Source organism: Jaculus jaculus, chromosome X (assembly GCF_020740685.1).
Source record: "Jaculus jaculus isolate mJacJac1 chromosome X, mJacJac1.mat.Y.cur, whole genome shotgun sequence".
In the NCBI taxonomy this organism is placed as follows: domain Eukaryota; kingdom Metazoa; phylum Chordata; class Mammalia; order Rodentia; family Dipodidae; genus Jaculus; species Jaculus jaculus.
Window position 1 is genome coordinate 21,265,730 of NC_059125.1, and position 23,730 is coordinate 21,289,459.

The 23,730-nt window shown below is 36.5% G+C and overlaps 1 protein-coding gene across 2 annotated transcripts in view; it reads right to left on the minus strand.

The window, feature by feature from the left end:
* Window positions 1-23,730, minus strand: part of Il1rapl1 (interleukin 1 receptor accessory protein like 1) — a 1,362,835-nt gene that overhangs the window by 28,137 nt on the left and 1,310,968 nt on the right. For both annotated transcript variants that reach the window (XM_004663684.2, XM_045140535.1), the window contains exon 8: window positions 22,625-22,770. In XM_004663684.2, coding sequence (XP_004663741.1) covers window positions 22,625-22,770 — 146 coding nt within the window. The remainder of the gene's footprint in view (window positions 1-22,624; window positions 22,771-23,730) is intronic.

A 23,730-nucleotide genomic window follows, 5' to 3' on the forward strand; every position in this document is an offset into this window, starting at 1 on the left:
TTTTGAAAGTGATCGTCCACCAGAGGGTATGTTGTCCCAGTTAGAAAAATTCGCTCTTCCACTAGGAATGCTTTGGGTTGCTTAAAGAGCCCAGAACATCTGGGCTGCTTAGCTAATCACTAGGAGCCATGTTTTCTACAGAAACATTGAAATTTTCTGAAAAATAGTAAAATGATTTATAGATTATTCAAACAGGGATATAAATTTATAGAACATATATTTTAAAAACTGACTATATAATAGTATACAAATGGGAAACACTGATAAACTTCAAAATCTTATTATTATTGTAATTTTGTTCCTTTAATGTTTTGATATATATTCTAATTATTGAAAAATAGTCAGATAAAATATGTTTGGTGAAAGCCACTGCTGATATCTTCTCTTTTGAGACAGCTTTCACTCAAATTCTTAATAATTCCAGATTTAGAGATTTTTAAAGCAAAAAGCAAAAATAAAACCATATGCTGGGGTGGAGAGATGGTTTAGCACTTAAGGAGCTTGCCTGTGAAGACTAATGACCCAGATTGGATAATTAGATTCTCCAGTACTCATGTAATCCATATGAACAAGGTGGCACATGCATCCAGAATTCTTTTGCAGGGGCTGGAAGTCTTGGCACACCCATTCTCTCTTTCTCTGTCTCTAATATATATATAATAATAATATATAATAATAATATATATTTATTTCACACTGTGGTAGTATCAGAAATCTAATTTTCTGTTCTCTTTTGAATGTTTTTGAGGAAAATAGTGTAAATTTTACCTTATTTTCTCAATTCTTAATTTCAATAATTTATTGAATTTAAAAAATGTATTTTCCTATTGGAAATCTATATTATTATTTTTTTTGGAAATCTATATTATGATGTATATTCTTTGAAGCCTACCCACCAATAGTAAAATCAATGATTATTTAATTTATCTTCACTGGAGGAACATTTTACATGACATTTTAGAATTAGGGTTTCAAATTGAGTTAAGAGACAATTTAAGTTTCATTGTCTCAGACTTTGTTTGATTTTTTGGTTGAATTTTGAGACAGGGTTTTACTCTGTACCTAAGCTGGCCTAGAACTCTCTACAGAGTTCAGGCTGGCCTTGAATTTATGTAATCATCCTGCCTCAGCCTTCAGAATGCTGGGATACAGAAATGAGCTGCCACACAAGGCTTTTGTTCAAGCTATAATAATTGGTTCATTTGTATTGATTTGCTTGAATTTGGCAATCATTGTTAAGTGTGGTAGCTTGAATAGACACCCTCAAAAGACTCAGGTGTTAAATTGGGTTTCCAGCCACCTGGGTGGAGGAGAATCCTGGAGTCCAGCCCTAAGGCATAACTGGGATAGGATCTGATTCCTAGTTCAAAGGAATGAAGAGGTTATGAGCAATGCCTGGGTTCCTGCTGTTTGCTGTTTGCTGTTGTTCCCTAGTGGGTGTCTGTTTTTGGTGTGTGCTGGCTAGTGGTGGTTTCTCTCTTTCCATGGATCTGTGAAAGGCATGATTCTCTTCTGCCATTAGTGGAAGTTCCCCTGGGACATGTAAGTTTAACATAAACCTTTGTTCCTGTAAACTGTGGCTGTTTTGGATGTTCATCCCAGCAACATGAAGCTAACTACAACAGTAAGTTAGTACTTTGAGGAGTATCATAAGAAATAAAGAAAATATCATTTCTGAGGGCTAGAGAGAGAGTGCTCAGTGGTTAAGGTGCTTATTTGCAAAGCCTAAGGACCAGGTTTAATTCCCCAGTACCCACTATCTGCCTCTTTCTATCATAAATAAATAAAATATTTAAAAAATATAATTTCTATCTTTAAGTTATAAGAACTAATTTTCTGAGACTATTTAACACTTAAATTAGAAAAACAAAGATTGCTGGTAAGAGGAACAAGTTCAATTTTCATTCACAACTTGCAAAATGAAGCAAAATATCTCACATCCCCGAGAATCTGGAAAATGTGGTGAATGGTCTCATAGGTATTATTGGTCATAGAGTGTTTAATATGTTCTTTTAGAGATTCCTGTACTGGGGCTGAGGGGAAATTAGTTTGTAAATGATAAAACTGAAGAACAATGTAGCAGAGACTTGCTCCAGGTAATAAGCAACTGAAGAGTCAAAATTAAAATACTCCTAAGAAACTGTTTAGAACTTCTTTTCAATCAATCTTCATTCCTAGGGAAGGGATTGTATATATGTAAGTACATGAACAGATTACTGCGGGTGGAAGGGCCTAAATGAGGTCAGGGAAAAGACTGAGTAAAAGAAGGGTGGGAGGGTAATCAAAATTCATGGTATTGTGAATAAGCCATATGATAACCTACTTTTTAAAATAATGGCACAGCCAGAAGCCATAGACTTTTATTAGAAAAAAATTCTGTTCCAGGGTTGGGATACCTTTCAGTGAGTCATCGGCTAGGGAGGTCCCTGAGGCACCCAAAACATTCTAGGATATGGCCATAGCTCTTGGTTTATAAAATGAGCATTGTGTGCTCTCTTGAATATGCCACTGGAATTTCTTTGTGAATTAAAAGCAAACCCTATTTTAATAGCATTAAAATGTCCACTTTTCATTTGCAGAAATCATACTCTAGATATATTACTCCTCATTGAACACATTCTAAAAATAGAATATGTGTCCTAAAAGTAGAGACAGATAGCTAACATATTTCTTACAGATGGCAAACGCTATTCTCAACACTAAAATCTAATACAAGTTACCATGGTAATCTATTGGAAATCAACACAGTTTTTCCTGCTATATGACCTGAGAGAACAGTTAGCATTTTTTATGTGTCATTCCTAATTTCTCAGTTTACTGACTTGGTTGTCAAAGTTTGACATATAAGAACTGGCTATTAAAAGTTATATCTTGCATATTATGACCCAGTTGTGACATTTTTTTTTTTTTTACCAAATGTAAGAATTCACAGCCCTACAAAGGCACAGGTTATATCACTCTCTCCAGCAATGCTGCTTGAATGCTCCAGGATGGTGGTAGACATGCTTCTGGAAGCAGTGACTTAGCTACTAAGGATAACTCATGTAAGTGGTTTACACATGGCTGAGACACAACATATATTTTTCTTTGTTTAATTGTGTGTGTGTGTGTGTGTGTGTGTGTGTGCTCGCATGTGGAATCCAAAGTTGAAGCCAGGTGTCTCCTTTGATTTGGCCCTTATTGGTTGAGACAGGGTCTCTCACTTGAATGCCAAACTCATGGATTGGGCTAGTATTAAGTGGATCTCATTTGAACCTCCTATGTCCTGGGATTACATGTGGGCTGTCACACCCACTTACCATTTATATGCATTCAAATTCAAACCTACACATTGGCAGAGTAAGCATTGTTCTCACTGAGCCACTGTCCCAGCCTTCCTTGTTTACCTGAGTGATTTTTTTCAATACATACATATATATATATATATATATATATATATATATATATATATATATATATATATATATATATAAATTTGGTTTTTCGAGGTAGGGTCTCACTCTGGTCCAGACTGACCTGGAATTAACTATGTAGTCTCAGGGTGTCCTCGAATTCTCAATGATCCTCCCACCTCTGCCTCCCAAGTGCTGGGATTAAAGGCCTGCGCCACCACACCTGGCTCTCAATACATATTTTTAATTGAGAATGATTTCATGCTTTGCATGTGGCAGTATCATACAAACTGTCTCTTTTAGGAAGCACACACTGAATTATGATTTTAAGTGGGGGATGAAACATCATCAAGAGACAGGTAGATTTAATCTATTAACAATTAGAACATGAAGGTGACTCTGAGAAGGAGGGGTTGTTGGTGAGCAGTGGTTACAACTATATTATTCTGGCTCTCAACCTTGATCATACACATCCAATTGTGGCACGTGTGGATTAGGTGATTTTGTTGGGATTCCTGCAAATGTTTTAAACTAATGTATGCATGTATGTATTTTTTAAATTTTTTGTTAATTTTTATTTATTTATTTGAGAGTGACAGACAGAGAGAAAGAGGCAGATAGAAAGAGAGAGAGAATGGGCAAGCCAGGGCCTCTAGCCACTGCAAACGAACTCCAGATGCATGCGCCCTCTTGTGCATGTGGCTACCATGGGTCCTGGGGAATTGAGCCTTGAACCGGGGTCCTTAGGCTTCACAGGCAAGCGCTGAACCACTAAGCCATCTCTCCAGCCCTATTTTTTTTCTAAATTGTACACATTCCATTTTAAAACACATATCTAGATGCAGTGGATTTGATTTGCCATTACTTTAGATTCATTTGCATTGTTTCCTTCTCTTTTCACTGGAAAGATACCTATGGAAATAAATTAAACTTCTGAGTATCTAGGATCCATTTATCTGGTTTGTAATATGATTTTCCTGGATCTTCATCTTTTGTATCTGTTTTGTAACCAAGTCAATAACAGTTCTGTTCCCATACTATGATTATCTTTCCTTATTACACATTATTGTGATTTAGCCAATTTCAACTGCTCAAAACAGAAAATTAACACCATCTACTGCTTACCATATATTATGGTGCTCCTCAGTAATTGCTATTGGCACAGGCTGAAAGGCTGAACACTAGTAAAATCCTGTTTGTAAGTTTTAAGTATATGTGTATATATCCATGTACATGTTATTGAGATATTTCTTCATGTATTTTCCATTAAGAATATGTAGGATCATACCAACATAAGATGAATGAATACAAAGTATATTCTTAATAAAGATAAAAACACAACTCAGAGCCAAGTATGGCGGTGCCTGACTTTAATTCCAGCACTGTAGAGGCAGAGGGAGGAGTATGATTGTGAGTTTGAGGCTATCCTGGGGATACAACTCAGTTCCAGGTCAACATGAGCTAGAGTGAAAACTTACTTCAAAAACAAAACAAAAACAAAACAAAAAACAAAAAACAGGAATTAAACAAACAAAAACCACATCCCAGTTAACAAAGAATAAACCAGGCAATTCAACAGCTTCTGAGTCTTGGAAATTATGAGATAATTAACAAGTGTTGGTTTAAACCACCCACAAAGTATGGTAATTTGATATTCAGCAATATAGAACCACTACATTTACTAATATAGATAAATAAAATATATATGCATACAAAAAGAATAAGTAGGAACTATGTCCAACAATGAATTTCCTCTTAAGAGGTTAATGAATTTAATACTTAAAGACAGTGAGTCCTCTCACACATCTCTTGAGTAGCAAACATTCTATAAGGCAAAATTTCTTTGAATATGTGAAGCAAGTAACGTCATGAAGAATAGAGTATGAGGGCAATGTACAAATGCTTAAATAGGTTCGAAGATGTTGACCACACAAGAAGAATGAGGCAATTAGTTGCAGTACCACTGACTGATTGTGCTCTGGCTTCATTACTTTCTCATGGAAATAGTGAGCTCAAGAGAATTAGTTGCTCCTAAGATATTAGCTGCCACCAATTTATTAGAAGGCTCTATTGTCTAGGCAAGGACATTGCTATCCCTGTTAAGGATCATAGACTAGCAGCAGCAAGAATAAAAACTTGGTTAAAATTCATATCTTGAGTCCCACCCCAGAAGAATGAATCTGGATTGTTTTTTACACAGGTTCCTTGGCTGACTGGTGCAAATCACTAGTAGAGAGACTTATATCCCACATTCCAAAAGAGGAAGCACTTATAGTCTAACTACTTTCAATTCTTAAAGCACAAAAGTTTGTTCTATTGACTTTCTGATAGTTTTGATTCCATTGGATCTGAACTTTGAAGGGTTTCTGGGGGAAAATACAAGTCCTTTTTTATCTTACTCTCCCTTCTGTGTAAGGTTAAGGTGTTGAAATCATTTCCAGGAATGGAGGGCATTCTGACATCCACATTGTAAAGCTGTGGTTCTCAACCAGGGGAAATTTTGTTCCCCTAGGAACTTCAGCAATATTTGGTGACATTTTGGGTCTTCATAAGTGGGGAAGGTACTGTAGGTAGGGACCAGGGATGTTTATCAGCAATCTACAATGCTTGGGATGCTTCTCATCACAGTAAAAGTCATATCCAGCTCAAAATGTCAGTAGCAACAAGATTGATAAACAGTTTCAAAGTCAAGATGATTTAAAGAACATTTAATCACAGAAGGCACCACATCTACTTAGTTGGTTAGGTGCATCAAAACAGACAACAGAGACATAAAAGTGCTTTCTCAAGAATTTAACATGTATTTATTAAAGAAATGTGAAACAATCAAACAACGATCATGCATATGCATAGTTATATACTTTAGACCTTCTCTTTGTATGAATTATCAACAAACATGATTAAAAACAGTTTGTAATTTCTTGATTACTATATACGATTTGCCCAGGCCTTTTACACTATTTAAGCAAAAATAATTTAAGGTTAATATCACTTAAATTATATCCTATACCGAAGTAGTAATCTCAAAGGATTAATATTTACTTTTGAACATTTTGTAGGAATCAAATAGCTTCATTAGAATGACCCTTATAGAAAAAAAAAAGCAGAAAATTATTAGCATTACTTTGGATAATTTGTGTTACTGACATTGACAATTGCTCTCAACTTATTTATTTATTCATGAGAGAGAAGGGAGGAAGGCAGAGAGAGAGAATACAGGCCAGTCAGGACCTGTTGGCCCTGAAAACAAACTCCAGACACATCACCATTTTGTGTATCTGACTTTAAGTGAGCACAGGGGAGCAGAACCTGGGCCATTAGACTTCGAAAGCAAACACCTGAGCCATCTTCCCAGACCTCAACTCTTTTTTTTTTTTTTATTTGTTTAATCATAAGTTGTCAAAAAAAATGAAGCTGGATATAATTACTTAGTTAAATTATATATAATTGAGGGTCAGAGAATAAAGAAACCTAATATTGGACAGAGGAAAACTTTGAGTAAGAAATGTCAAATCTTACCCAAGGAAATAATTTGTCCAACCTGATAGCTCTGAGTTGGAGATATGTAGAAACATAACTAAATTTTCTTAACACACTGGCATTATATATGCTGAAATTCATTATAGTATCTCTTCCATGGATACCAACTTGGCTTTCTAGGGAGCTGCTGCCATAGAGAGTGGTAGGATATTTTGATATCTCAGGAAAGTTTGGCTTTTCCATATTCTAAAATTAATTGTCAAAGTATCAAATCTGAAAGAGAAGTTTATAGGTTTCATAATCTCAGTGACTCTCTCATGAATGTGCTAGGCCAAAACAAACAAAAACCAAGGACAGGATCTGGGCATAGTGGCACATGCCTTTAATCCTAGGACTCCAGTGGTAGAGCTACCTCAGTGCTATGCACTAGCTCAGTGCTAGGGAGGGGCCAGCATTTTGGGGGCCTCTTTTTCTAATCCATGCTGCCACTGCCCTGTCAGCTCCCCTGCCCTACTTGTTGCCTTCTGCCTCAGAAGATCTTTTGGAACTCAGCCACTTCCTCTGACCCTGCCAAGCCTGTGGTACTTGCTGCCTCCTTTCACCAATGCCCCTACATCAGCTAACTTCACTGACTTGACCTGAGCTCCAGTGTGATCCATAGATCCCAGTGCCCCATACCATGCTCCCTGCTCTTGTGTACCCCACTGCTGATACCTGCCAAACTATCCTCCCTTTGGACTTTGCTCCTCTCTCAGACTGGGAGCATAGGATTATCTGGCAACTGCATGCCAGGGAGTAAATTTGAGTCCTCTACAATGTGCTTATTTGGGTACAGTAGGGGAACAAGGCCAAGTGCTATGGTGATTGTACCCAACAGGCAAAGCATGACTATGATCTTGGGCTATAGAGGTTCTAGACCTCCTACAACAGCTCATATATCAAGCACTACAACCTCTACAATATACACATCTTTGTATACAACATCCCACTCAAACCAAAAATAGAACACTCACTGAAAATCCTACAAGGAAAAAATACTTGCTTCCTCCTTGATAAAATAGACTTTTACTTTGAGATGGGTAAAACAAAACTCAAGAAAAACAACACAAGACAATAACCCACAAGATCTCCACTGAGGATGCCTAGTTCCACAATGGAAGTCTCCAATAAAAACACAGAGGAGACAAGAAAAATTGAATCTGCCAATGAGGGCACAAGAGACTTATTTACCCTGATGAAGCAAATTGCTGAACTGGAAGCAAATAATCAAAAAACCAACAACTGCATAAATGAAATGGAAAGAATCATCTCTTACAGCACACAGCTTTTGCCACTAGGCTTAACTTAATGGAGAAAAATTCAGAGATACCTCAAGAAAGATACATGAATTGAAGTTTTGTCAGCAAATAGAGGATCTCTACAAACAGGTGATAAAGCTTAATGAAGACATAATTAAATATAAGAATGAAATCCAAGAACCATCAAGAAAATTAAACCATGACATGAAATTGGCTCTCCACAAATGAATAGATACAATACAGAAAAATGCAACTGAAAACAAAAATCAAGTAGAGCTTATAAAATCCTACCTAGAATCCTTCACTAACAAACTTAATCAGGTGGAAGACAGAACCTCAGATATGGAACACAAAACAGAAGAAATGGCTCAGGAGTCCAAAACGTTTGATAAGTACAAAAAGTCACACAAACAGAATATTTGAGAGAATTTTGTGATACCCTAAGACAACCAACCATCTGGATCATGGGTATACCAGGAGGGGAAAAACTTCAGGCTAAAGGCATGGATAACATATTTAACAAACTTATTGAAGAAAACATTCCCACTCTCTCAAAAGAGAGTCCCATCCAGAAACAAGAAGCTCATAGAACTCCAAACAGACTGGACCAAAAAGAAACTCTCCAAGACTCACCATAGTAAAAACTCCAAGCAATGAAGAGAAAGAGAGAGTGGTAATAACAGCAAGAGAGAAACAACTCAGTGCATATGAAGATAATCCCATCAGAATTACCTCAGAGTTTTCAATGGAAACCCTGAAAGGCAGAATGGTTTAGAATGGAGCACATGAAAATCTAAACAAAAACAAAAACAAAAAACTATGGCTTGTAATCCAAATTCCTTTACCTAGTAAAAGTATCCCTCATAATAAATGGTGAAAGCAAAACCTTTCATGACAATAGCCAGGTCTATGATTATATGAACAAAAAACTAAACCTACAGAGAATGCTTCAGGGAATATACCATATGGAAGAATCCAACAACCCACCTCAAGAGCATGCAAGAGGAAGATCACAATAACCAAAACTAGAGCAGTCACAAAAACATTTGAAGCCCAAGAAAATACAAAACCACAAAAGTCTCCAACATGCTAGGAATTAAATTGAACCTCACAGTTATAACATTAAATATTAATGGTCTTAACTCACCCATAAAGAGTATAAGTTAACAGTGGATCAGAAAAATAGATCCTTCCATCTGTGATCTTCAAGAAACCCACCTCACCACTAAGGATATATGCCTCCTCAGGGTGAAATGATGGAAAATGATTATCCAAGAAAATAAAAATCAGAAGCAAGTGGGTGTGGTTATATTAATATGTGACAAAATAGACTTCAAGCCAAAAGTAATCAAAATGGACAAAGAAGGACACTTTTTATACATCAAGGAAAATTCCAAGTAGAGGACATCACAGTCATAAATCTATATACAACAAACACTGGAACATCACAGTTTATAAAGCAAAATCTAGTCAACATCAAATCAGAAATAAATCCTAATACCATCATAGTGGAGGAATTTAATACTCCAGTATTATCAATAGACAAATTATCCAAGCAGAAAATCAACAGGGAAATGATATGATATATCATAACATCTTCAGAACTTTCCAACCCAATTCTACAGAATACACATTCTTCTTAGCAGACCACAGAACCTTCTCCAAAATGGATCATATATTAGGGCATAAAGCATGCCTCCATGAATTCTGGAAAATTGATATTAATTCCTGCATCATATTGTTTCACAATGAGTTAAAGCTATAAATTGACAAAAGAAACAACAGAAATTATATAAGATTCTATAGACTGAATAATATGAGATTAAACAATGAATGTGTTGAGTAAGAAATAAAAAAAAATGAAGTTGTAGATTGAAGGAAAGATAACATCTTCAACAAATGGTGCTGGAAAAATTGGATGACCATATGTAGAAAAATGGAACTAGACACACTCATCTTATCATACACAAAAATCAAGTCCAAATGGATTAAAGGCCTCAATATAAGTCCTGAAACTCCTTTCCTACTGGAAGAAAAAACAGGGGGAACTCTCCATGATATAGTAATGGGGAAAGATTTCCTGAACAAAACCCCAGTAGCCAAGGAAATTAAACAATCACTCAACCATTGAGATCTCATGAAGTTAAAAAGCTTTTGCATGGACAAACATATCATAAGCAGAGCCAATAGGTTACCCACTGAATGGGAGAAAATATTTGTCGGATATACCACTGACAGAAGACTAATATTTAGAATCTACAAAGAACTTAAAAAACTAAACAAAAACAATGAGACAATCCACTCCAAAAATGGAGTAGAGAAATGAATAAGGAGTTCTCAGAGGAAGAAATACAAATGGCTAACACACATTTAAAATATTCAACATCCCTAACCATTAGGAAAATGTAAATTGTAACAACTATAAAATTCTACCTTATTCCAGTAAGGATGCCAGTAATTAAAAAAAAAAAAATCAAAAGAAAACAAATGTTGCTTTTGTGGGGGAAATGTGGGGGAAAATGTGAGGAAAGAGGAACCCTCATCCACTGTGGTAGGAATGTAAACTTGTGCCACCACTATGTAAATCAATAGGGAAGTTCTTGAAAAGGATGATTATAGTTACCAACAGACACAGTTATTCCATTACTGGACATTTATCCTAAAATTCCCATGCTTCACTTCAAACATCTTTTCTCAGCCATGTTTATAGCTGCTCAATTCATGATAGCTAAGAACTAGAATCAGCCCAGGTGGCCATCATTGGATGAATGGGTAATAATGTTGTGGTTCATTGACACAATGGATTTCTACTCAACAGTAAGATAAAATGATAAAATTCAATTTTTAGAAAAATGGACTTACTTGGAACATATAATATTCAGCAAACTTACATGGTCACAGAAAAACAAATGCCACATGGTCTCACTTATCTGTGGTTTCTAACCTGGACCAGCCCAAGTTGCTGACACACCTGATAGGCAACTCAAGGCCCAGACAATAGGGGTGGAAGGGTTTTGGGGAGGGGAAGGGAAGGGTGAGGAAAAAGCAACCACAAAATTAAATCCTAAAAGAACTGATACCATAGAAACTTTGTCTCTGGAGATAGATAAAAAGATATACCCCCCAAAAGGAGTAAATGGGACCACCTGAAAAGAAGGGCCCTGGAGACTGTAGGAGGATGAAGCCTAAGCTTAAAAATTATTTTTTGCTCTTGCTGGTAAATCCCAGTACCAGTAATTGGTTGTTACTCACACTGAGCTGTTGATCCCAAAGAACTATAAGCTCCACAAAACAAGATAGGTTTCCATCAAAACAGTTGATTACCTGCCTGAAGCAAAAGATAAGACTTTATTGCTGAAGACACCATATTCTGCTGACACAAAGCATGGAGAAACCTGGATAGAATCCAGAAGATAGCCAGTTCCCAGAAAGTTAGTCCATGTATTTCTGGAAAGCACTGCATGTGCTACAGGGGGAAAGTGACCATGGTCTGAGCAACCAGAGATCTAAGCTACTCAGAAACAAGCACTCTGAAAGAATTTACACAGCAGTGCAATATTGGCACACATCCTTGGTGGGTAACCAATAGTTTTCTGATTGGCTAAGAGATCCACTCAGTTTAAGTAACCCATATCTGGAATTGGGTACCATGTCAGTATCCTATAGAGACAAAGATTATGCTCTCCAGTGTCAAGCTCTCACTAGTCTTTGGCTAAAAGAGGGGTTACATACATCATATTCTCCCTAAATTATCCCATTTAAACTATGCTGACTTCACTTTTCATCAGAGAATCTGTTCCTCTTGCTCTGAAGGAAGCAAGACTGGAGGAGATAAACCATCCCATGCAGTTCAGCCAAGCCACAGCTGGCACAACAGAACAATTTCAGAAATGAACAAGGGTGCTGTTTCCATGCTGAATTTGACAATCAGTCCCAGGATGACAGATACAGACACTGAAGATATCCAACACCTTCCAAGAAGAGATCCAGAACCTCCTCAGAGCTCATCACTGAAGTGGAGTTAAAACTTACCCACCATGGCTCAGGGCATTTTGCAGAAGAAGGAGTAGAAAGATTATAAAAGCCAGAGGTTGAGACATCGTCATGCCCAGAATCATTCTTCCCCCCACAAAATAACTGACTGTTGCTCCTACAAAGCATAAGCTAAGATCCTATAAGGAATACTTGCAACCCCACTGAGGAGACATGTATTTGGAAAAAGAGCATAGCAACACCAGATGTATGCAGACAAAATATGGTGATAACAATAATAAAACATATAAACATTCAAGAAAGAAATCAAGGAGGACATGAGACAATAGAAAGACCTTTCATCTTACTGTATAGGTAGAAGTAATATTGTGAAAATGGCAATTCTACTGAAAGCAATATGCAGATGCAATGTAATACCAATAAAAATCCAGGCATCATTCTTCACAGTGATAGAAAAAGTAATCTCAAATTCAACTGGAATGGAAGAAATCCCTGGATATCCAAAAATATACTCAGCAGAAGAAACACCTCTAGAAGTATCACTATACCTAATGGAAATCTATATGACAAAACCATAGTAACTAAAACAGTATGGCAGTGGCATAAAAACAGATATATAGACCAATGGAGCACAATTTAAAACTCAGCCCTTAATTCAAGTCACTACTGCTACCTGATCTTTGACAAAGGAGACAAGAACATACACTGGATTTGACATCATCTTCATCAAATACTGCTAGACAAATTGGATAACCACATGCAGAAAAAGAAAACTAGACCCATTCCTCTCACCATGCCCCAAAATCAATTCCAAATGGATTAAAGACCTCAATATGAGACCTGAAACTCTCAACCTACTGAGTGAAAACATAGGGGGAACTCTCCAAGATATAGGAGTAGAGAATGCCTTCCTGAACAATTCCCCAGTAGCCCAGGAAATTGAATGATAACTAAACCAGTGAGATCTCATGAAGCTAAACAGCTTTTGTACAGACAAACATACCATAAACTGAGCCAACAGACTCCCCACAGAATGGGAAAATATCTTCACTAGCTATATCAGTGACAGAGTCTAATATCTAGCATCTACAAAGAACCCAAAATATAAGCAATTAAGGGCTGGAGAGATGGCTTAGCAGGTAAGCGCTTGCCTGTGAAGCTTAAGGACCCCAGTTTGAGGCTCGATTCCCCAGGACCCACGTTAGCCAGATGTACAAGGGGGTGCATGCATCTGGAGTTTGTTTGCAGTGGCTAGAGGTCCTGGCGTGCCGATTCTCTCCCTCTCTCCCTCTCTCTCTCTCTCTCTCTCTCTCTCTCTCTCTCTCTCTCTCTCTCTCTCTTTCTCTCTCTCTCTCTCTCTCCCTCTTTCTCTCTGTTGCTCTCAAATAAATAAGTAAATAAAATAAACATATATATGTGTGTGTGTGTGTGTGTGTGTAATTTAAAATATCAAACCATCCACTCAAAGATGGAGCAGAGAACTGAATAGGGAATTCTCAATAAAAGAAAGACAAATGGTCAATACTCACCTAAGAAAATGTTCAACATCCTTAGCCATCAGGGAAATGCGAATTAAACAACTTTGGAATTATACCTTACTTCAGAAAGGATGGCAATCATTAAAAAATTAAATGACAATCAATGTTTATGAGGATACAGGGAAAGAGGAACCCTCATTTACTGATGGTGGGAATGCAAATTTGCACAACCACTATGGAAATCAATGTGGAGACTCCTGAAAAAGCTGAACACAGAGCTAACAACTAATTCAGCCATTCCTCTACTTAGCATGTGCTCTATAGGTTTCACTCTTCTCTATATAGATATTTGCTCAATGTTTATAGCTGCTCTAAATTTATAATATCTAAGAAACTGAATCAACCCATATGCCCATGGTTTGAAGAATGAATAATGAAGATATGTTACTTACATGCAATGGAATTATATTCAGCAGTAAGGAAAAATGATATAATGAAATTTGTGGGAAAGTAGACAGACTTGGAACAGATCATACTAAGTGAACTCATACAAGCACAGAAAGACAAATGCTGCATGCTTTCTTATATTGGTGGTTCTTAGCCTGGAATACTTTGAGTTGCAGGCATGCCTGATAAGCAACTTGAGGAGCAGATAAGAGGGAAGGAAGGGTGTTGGAAGAAAGAAATGGGAGGGTGGGGGGAGATATACACAAAACCAAATCCAAAATGAATTAGTGCCATGTATATGTTCCTTCTGTGTAGCAGACTAAAAGATATAACCCTCAGTTGGAACATGGAGGGATCATCAGTGCATAAGGGCCCTGGAGATGGTAGGATAAAACCCAATCCTAAAGTATTTAGCCATTGCTTGTAACTCCCAGTACCTGAAATTGGTTACCACCCATGTTGAACTGTTGATCAGAGAGACAGGGCAGGCTTCTGTCAAAGCACTTGATGACCTGCCTGAGGTGAATGGTAGGACCCTATTAATGAAGTCACCACAATCCATGAAAGCAAAACACTGAGAGATTGACTGAATCTGGAAGGAAGTCAGTTCCCAGATGGTTAACTAGTATAGTGTTAAAAAGTGTTGCATGAGCTGCTGGGAGAGATCAGCCAATAATGTCATGAGCAAGCAAGGGCCAGTGCTGTATAAAAACAACCATCCTAACAAGATATACACACCTGTACAATAGTGGCACCCAGCTTAAATGGGTAAGCAGCAGATTGCTTATTGGGTAAGAGATATTTTCAGTAGGAAGTTACCCATAGCTGGAACCAAGTCAGATTCCCATGGAGACCAAGATTATGGACTCCAATGAGAAGCTGCCATGAGTCTTTGGCCAAAAGTGAGGCTACACCCATCAAAATTTCTTTAAATTAACAATGCTTATCTTCTTTAACCTATACTGGTCATACTCTCTATTGGATATTCTGCTTTTATTTTATTTTATTTTTCTTTTTCAGAAAACAGAGAGAACTGAGGACAACCAAAATCTATCAACAAAACAAGAATTGATAGCTGAATCCATGTCAGCAGATGAACCACCCATAGCATAGCATCTAGGGTCCAGGTGAAACACAAAAGAATTGTTAAGATGAACAAGATTTCTGCTTTCATGGCCAGCATGACAACCTGCACCAAGTTGATGGAGACAGACACTGAGGGCACTCAAAATGCATCCAAGCAGAAATCTAGAAGATGCTGAGAGCTCAAGACTAAAGTAGACTTAGTCAAATCCACCAAGGCTCAGGGAATTTTGTGGAAGAGGGGGTGGAAATAATGCAAGGGCCACAGGGTGACAAGGAATGTCGAGAGGCATTGTCCCACCCCCATAATTACTGACTATTGCTCTCACAACTCCATGGTGAATACAACCAATACCATTAAAAAGGGCCCTCAGTGGAATGGGGCCAGGGCGTAAGGAAATGAAGGTACCAACACATGATGTGTCCAAACAAAGTTTCTACTTACTAAAAAAAGGAAATAAATTTCAAAGCACAATAAAGAAAGAAAAACAAGGACACAGACACATATTACAAAGAAGATTCATTACAAGAAGGGCTGTAGAGTCTGCTGGATCTAAATTTATTCAGCTTTAAAGCAATGTATCTAAAATGATGTGCACATTAATTACATTACTAAAGATATTTCCAGGACTAGGGAGTTTATTGAGTAAGCCTAATTCCTATTGATTACATTCTTTGGAAGGAGACAGAATCCACAGAAGCAAAATAGGTTTGAGGAGCAATACTGAAAACCTTGATGTTTATCATTGTTAGCTAGTGTTGTCTTTCAAATAGATATTTGTCAATTCTCTAATTTCTTAATGATGAATTACATATTATTGGAATAAATATAAGTAACATAAACATAGAGCAAGATTGTTAATGTGCATTTTAATGTGTCAATTTAAACATCAAACATTTACTAAGAAACACAATTCTATGTGAAAAATGTTTGACATCAAGTTAATTTAAAATGTATGTTATGGCATTCCATATATTATTGTTTTTCTTCTTCCTTTGATTTTATATGCAACTAGCACAATGTAAGCCACAGAGTAGGTTCTTAGTAACCATCACTAAATGCATGAATAAATAAAGTTCTCTTTTAAGAAAGTACATTCAAATCAACATAAATTTATCATAAGGTCAAATTCAGAATAAATGGAATATGAGTACTGGAACTAAGATTATAATTTTAATGACAGATGAATTAAATGCCTAGAAAATTTAATGGAACACATGATTGCTACATAATTCATTACAAATAATATCAAAAATTTGGAGGCAAGAAATCATGTAATACCTTGTTAACATTCATTTGATGCTAAGTATATGTCAGATGCTGTGATAAGTATTGACACAATAGGAATTCATTTAATGGTCACATTTGCTAGTGTAATTTTGTTTTATTCCCATTTTATAGAAGAGAACTTGAGGCTCACAGAGATGGAGTGGTTTACCCAAAGACATTGCTTCTGTTAAGGAAAGGTGATTCTTGTTTTTTTTTATTTAAACTTAAAAAAATATTTATTTATTTGAGAGAGAGGAAGAGACAGAGAGAGGGACAGAGAGGAAGAGAGAGAATGGGTGCACCAGAGCCTCCAGCCACTGCAAATGAACTCCAGATGCATGTGCCCCTTGTGCATCTAGCTTACATGGGTCCTGTGGAGTCAAACCAAGGTCTGTTGGCTTTGCAGGCAGATGCCTTAACTGGTAAACCATCTCTCCAGCCTCGAAAGGTGAATCTTGATGGAAAGAATGTAAGAGTCACAAGACTGGGAGGTGTAAGGTAGAATACTTTTCTTTGGACAAGAAAAGACTGTTGTACTCATGACTCAACAGTGTAGATCACTCTCACCATTAATCATGTTGAATATTGAATTGTTCAACATTTTGCCATATAAGCAAGGTAGGTACACACATACACAAAATGCATGAGATATAAAAACAGATGAGGAGCTACATCAAAAAATGAGGGTTGTCAGTGGATTAGAGGTGGGGAAGGTAACATAAAAAAGTAATGGTATGAGATTATGGTCAAATTATAGTATGTTCACATTTCAAAATCTCTCAACTGAAGTGGGGTTAAAGGTTGTAAAGTCTGCCACCACAGGTTTAATCCCTAGCACTCATGGAAAGCCAGATACAAAATGCATGTATCTGGTATTTGTAGTGGCAAGAGGCCACAGGACACCCACATGCATGAGAACATGTATGTGTGCACACACACATGCATATGCACACACACACATGAAATAAATAAAATATTTAAGAATCCTCAAGAAGATAAAAGGAGTACTGGGTCTTGAACATAGCTGGCCTACTCCTAAGACCACACCCTTACCTATTAAAGAAAACCCATATTGTGAGGTCATTTAGCAACCAGAAACTATGGATCAAAGACATAGAAAGTGAAGAAGGAATTCAGTACTATTGATGAGAATATGGATGTAGGAGGGGGTAAATGTGAGGCCAGGACACACTTCTGGAGAGTATACCTATATATAATTATTTGTGTTCAAGAAACAAAAAACATGCAACATGGAAGGAAAAGAAAAGGTCAGAGCTTTGGAGGAAAACTGACAGTTTAATATATGTCAAGACAAGTAGTAGCAACCAGAAACATGCAAAGGAGTCTAAATAAAGTTTCAGAGATCCAGACAAAAAAGTTAAGTATGGGGAGGAATAGGAAAAAAAAAAAACAAAAACCCAATAACTAATATGTCAAACCTTTACTTTTTCTTTTCTTTCCCTTTTTAAAGCCAGCGTCTCATTTGCTAGGTGAGGCAGTAGCACAGGTGATTGAAATGACTGGCTAGAGTGAGGAGTAAGGATTAGAGAGGCAACAGACAAGTAGAATCTTTTGGGATTGCCCCTTTTGAATCTTTCTCTCATGTTCTATAGAGTAAGTTTAGAATATCTAGATTGTATGCGTGACAAAACTGTAATTGTATAAATGTCTTCACTGGTGGCAGAACTTGACAACTCTGGATAATCTTAAACCTGGTTTTTCTCTGGTTATTTAAGGTGACTTTTGGACATTTAAGATTAAAAAAATAATAATAAAGATAAAAGGCAGGGTCCAGCTTAGTTCAAATGTTGACTCATTTGATAGATGACAATAATGTTTTTAAGTGTACATATCACCTATTGGAGGACTCTGAAATCACATTATGTCAATAATACTGAACTGAAGATAACTGTGGAAGAAAATACATTTACATAACTTTGTCAAAGATATGTCCTAGAAAAACATTGCTCTTCAGAAAAAATAACATTTTGTGGTGGGCAAGATGTGGATCAAGAAATTTCTTAATGTATATCTCCAGGGCAGACTTAAAATTGAAGACTTTGAAGGTCTGTAAGTTAAAGAAGTTTTGAGATGATGACAAAAACATAAGATTAATAGTGACAGTTTCAAGTTGTTACTCTGAGCACTAGTCCACAGTGTGATATATGAGCAACTCATCTGATCATTACATAATTGCTAGCCTGACAGAAATTCCCCCTTATCAAGGAACCTCTGATTAAAACTTCAGATCTATGGACTCACTTGCTATGTCCTCCCCTTCTGAAACTTGTTGAGATTGTGAAGTCACAAGCATGTGATAATCTGACCAAAGTCCTTCTTTTTTTCTCAGGATGGGTGAAATTATTTTATATGATAATATACCCTTCCAAGAGATTTCAGCCATTATTTTCTTTGTAAAATGTTAACTCACTTGCCTCTCCTCCTTTGAAAGGAGGGTGCACACTCACCTTAAGAGGGACTTTTAGAGTACATAACAGTGGTTGACTCTTTTGTGCTTCTTAATGCTTTTACCTTAATGGGAACAAAACAGTGTTGATATAAATATAAATTTGAAAAAGATTGTGGAAGACTCAAGTATTCAAGAGCACTCTAAAATTGGCTACAGTTACTTCTTCATGCTTATATAACTAGACATTACTAGATTTAAACAAAAAATTCTTTAGTTCTTTCAATAATTGAAAGCTTTGTAGATGAATGTGCTAAAGATAGCCTGTGGTATAATTTACCCTTCCTAGCTTTAGTAGCTTGACCCTTACATGTAGTATGCTTTCATTCCTTTATCTTTTGCCCCTCCCTCACCATTGCCCTAAAAAGAAATATATGTTGCCCAAATCAAAAGGATTTGTTTTTGTATTTACCCTAAACATCTCTCTACTATTTCTCTTCTTAGGGACTAGTTTGACTCTTCAATTAGAATATATTCAAGAGAGTGACAAGAATGATGCATATTAATGAAGAACAGGTAAAAAGAACCAAAGGATGAATCTGGTGACATGAAGGCCTTCAAACATTTGAAGAACTATCTTCGGGAAGAGCTATTCAAAGTGCAGTACCATAGTCATTGGATCAGTGAACAAGTAAATGTAGATGTGCATCTAACAGATATTTCCAGTGATACCATGGGCTTCCCTGAGATGGAATAGGACCCTGGAAGAGCTAGTATACCACTTGTAAGAAACTCTGCAACAATGACTTTCCATGACATTTAATATGCTTTCACTATAAAGCTGGTTTGTCTTTTTATATTCATGACACTTCCCTCATTTTTCCATTGTTTAATGGTGTATTATGCTAAATAAAGGATTATTCCTAGCTTCTACTTGTCTTTCCTATCTACTCACATCCCTGGAGAATATATTACTTTAATAATAGTCACCTTGACAATAGAAATGTCTATTTTAATAGCTCTCAGTAAAATTATTCAAAGGGAATCTATTTTCCAATAAAGTAGAGAGAATAGTCTTCAATGTTCTTTCTTTTCAAACCTCAAAGACTAGGATTGAAGATGTGCTTTGAAATTAAAATCATTGTATATTTGCTGAGTAAGAGAACATCAAGTATAGCTCTTCCAAAGACTAGAAACTTTTCACATGGCATAATGTTGAAAAAGTATATTCTTCTCAAATGTGCATGACAAAATTTACTAACACATAGATATGGCTCACATTTTACAATTTTCTCAAATTTGAAGCATTTCAACCCCCCACAACCCCTCACACACATTCTGAGCAAAAGGTGATTAAAGTACTGAGGAGTCAGAGTTATTGTGACCGATACTGCCCTCAATCATGACCTATTATATTTATAAATTATTATCAATCACAGTAAGACATCATACATATAAAAGCTATGCAGGGTTGAAAAAATGGTTGAGTACTGTACTGGGGAATTTATTAGGCATAGTTCTTACACTAAAGGGGCATCCTTCTAATGATGATGCACTCTTTGGTTTTAAAATTGGTATTTTAATAATGTAATAACTATGTCTAATAACAACAAACAACTTTTAATTAAAGTATTTTTCTGTTGTTTTTGGTTTTTCGAGGCAGGGTTTTACTTTAGCCCAGGCTGACCTAGAATTCACTACGTAGTCTCAGGGTGGCCTCCAATGTACAGCGATCCTCCTACCTCTTGCTTTCCGAGTGCTGGGATTAAAGGCGTGCATCACCACACCTGGCTAGTTAAAGTTTTTAAAATAGATTCATTTATTTGCTTGTAGAGAGACAGAATGAGATTGAACAAGTATGTCAGTGTCTCTTGCCACTGCAAAAGAACTCCAGATTCATGTGACACTTTGTGTATGTGGCTTTACATAGAGATTCAAATCTGGGTCAACTCAAGCTTTCAGACTTTGCAAGAAGTGCCCTTAACTACTGAGATAGCTCCCAACCCTAATTAAAGCTTTTCTTTGCGTAAGTGTGGTAACAAGTCCCTTCACCTTAATTATCTTCTTTTATCCTTATGACACACCACATAGTTGGTAATATTATTTTCCCCATTCTACATATGAAGAAACTGATACTTATGAAAGTTGAACATTGTGAACAATTTATATAATTGACATGAAATCTGAACAATGATTCAAATTTGTTTTAAGGGTTTGAGTTAGTCATCCATCCATTGTGGTCGCTTCTTTAGTAACAGTTATCACCTCTTTGTTATTTGTATTTGATTTCCCTTCCTTTCACCCAGCATTCAAAATTCGGAAACATAACAACAAAAAACTATATACCTCAATAACACAAAAACCCTAGAATACCTAGTTACCCTCAGGGCACATGAAAATGTGCTCCTCCTTAGTCTAGTGCTGTGAAGATTGACTTCTAGGAAAATAATTATCTATCTATCTATCTATCTATCTATCTATCTATCTATCTACCTATCTACCTACCTACCTACCTACCTACCTATCATCCATCTATCCATCTATCTATCATCTATCTATCTATCTATCTATCTATCTATCTATCTATCTATCTATCTCTATCATCTATTAATCATCATCTATCTCATAAGAAATAGTTTCAGGAGGTAAAGTTTCATTGTGGGAAGGAGATCACATACAGGACTGTAGGGGGCATGATTACATATTAAAGACCCTGATAGCCTTCTTGGACATTGCCTTCTGCATTTACTTTTTCTTCTCATAAAAGTCCTTGTGATATGAATTAGGAGCAAGGTATCATATTTTTTCTGGTAGGTAGTTAACTAGGGACTGGCCCATGGAAACATGGATGCCAACTTGCTGGCCCTAGGAAGACTATAATTTATGTCTGATTAGATCTTATCCATGGTGGTTGCAAGCAACAACTTCCTATTCCTACTCAGCAACAATAGCTTCCATTTTCTTCTCCAGTTTCCCTTGGATTAAGTCATATGGGACAGCCCTTCTACAGTCAATGTTCCTTGTGTGTCCCACCAACCAATCAGGTTTCTTCTGACACACACAAGTCTGTTCAGAGGCTTATTTTAATTGGATGTCTGGTTCATATAATTGGACCTGAGTCAGGTGTGAGTTCTCTCAGCCTCTTTTAGCCTTTCTTAGTTCTTTCATACCTCTTTAACCTCTTCGTTTCCTTCCCTATGTAAGGGAAATTTTCTTGGTCTCCCCTCCACCTTCCCAGCTCGGCTGGGAAGGGGGAGACTTTTTTTTAGCTTGGGCTTTCTTGCTTTGCTTTCCCTTGTAATTCTCCCTAAAGTAAATCTTATTTTTCATAATTTACCCCATTATGACTCTGCATTCTCAATTCTTTGTTAATATGGATAAGAATCCAAGATGTGAGGGCTGCTGGTGTGGCAGTTCTAATCCCTTAGAAATCTCTGGTATAATTTTCCTACACTAAGGTAGGAAATTAATATTCACTAGCAAAGTAATTCATTTGGGAACAACAGCTACTGCCCTCTTCTCAGTTGCTAACCCTTAACCCAAACCTATCCCTCCCCCCAGGAAATGTCCTCTCTGTGTATTAGCTTTTGAAGAGTTAGTAGTAGACAAACTTGGGTCTAGTACCATCTTGATGAGAATTTAATGCTAATGTGATTATTTTACTTAGGTGACCTTTGTGTAGAAAAACAAAATATGATATTTTTGTGTGTAGATTCCAGTGATTCTCCTCTCATTGAACATTAAAATTTCTACTAGGAATGGAATGATACACTCACCTCGTTTATGAAGGAGAACACTGGCATGTCGACGTCCATTTCCATTTTCAACGTAACAGGAGTAATTTCCCAAGTCACCTTCTTCCACAGAGTCAACAATTAATGAGATAGAAACTTCCTGTTCTCCAAGATGTTCCTTAAGAATTCTAAAACATAAAGGAAAACGAAACAAAAAACCCCACACAAACATACACATACACATACATAAAAAAGAAAGAAATGTAGATGAATCTGATTCTGATGTAAAAATACCTACAGAACTTGTGCTTCAAATCTGGCTATGAGTTGATGCTATGTTAATTAAATTATATCATGCCTTTTTCTTCTTCATTTCTAATGAGGACGCTTGTCTTGTAGATGCTAATGAACTTGCAGTTAATTATCTCTCTTAGCAGGACAATCATGCTGTCATAATAGAGAAGTGAGAGAGACCTTGAAGAAAAGTTTACAAATTGCTTTTACTTTAAGAAGAAATAAGATGTAACGTTGAGATAAGAAATTTTGAAGTCTTAAGCTGGAGGCCTAATTATATACCAGATTAGTTTTAAAAGAAAACAAATTTTAAAAAAGAAAATTTCTGGGCTATTTTGACATTTCAATGGAAACCTCCAGCCCGACTCTTGCTAATGATAAAAAATCAGCTGCACGGAGTCAAAAAAAAAAAAATAGGCAATTATAAACCCTAGGACTAAAAGTTCTAATAGCTTTTCAATTCGGATATTTAAAATTAATGGTAAATGCTCATTAACCTGACTGTGAAAGATTTTAGCAATCTCTGAGACCAAATAGAAAGGTTCTCAAGCCAGGGCTCCCTTTCCTTGCTTTCAGTATTTCTACCTCCTTTCCCTACCTTGGCTGTTGATGGATCATCAGTGTAGACCACTTCCTCATGCAAAATTTAAAAAGTATCTTTCAAGAACTTTCTTTAAGCACACACAAGAAGAGAGACAATAAAAGATAGGTTATGTTATTCCTTTAATTTAAAATCTTCAAAGTATGGGTCAATGGTAACAGTGAAGTTTCATATGTGAGAAATGGAAAAAGGACATTTGTAAAACATAGTGAAAAATTGCTCATCTGGGCTTTGCAGAATCCCATTGGAACAC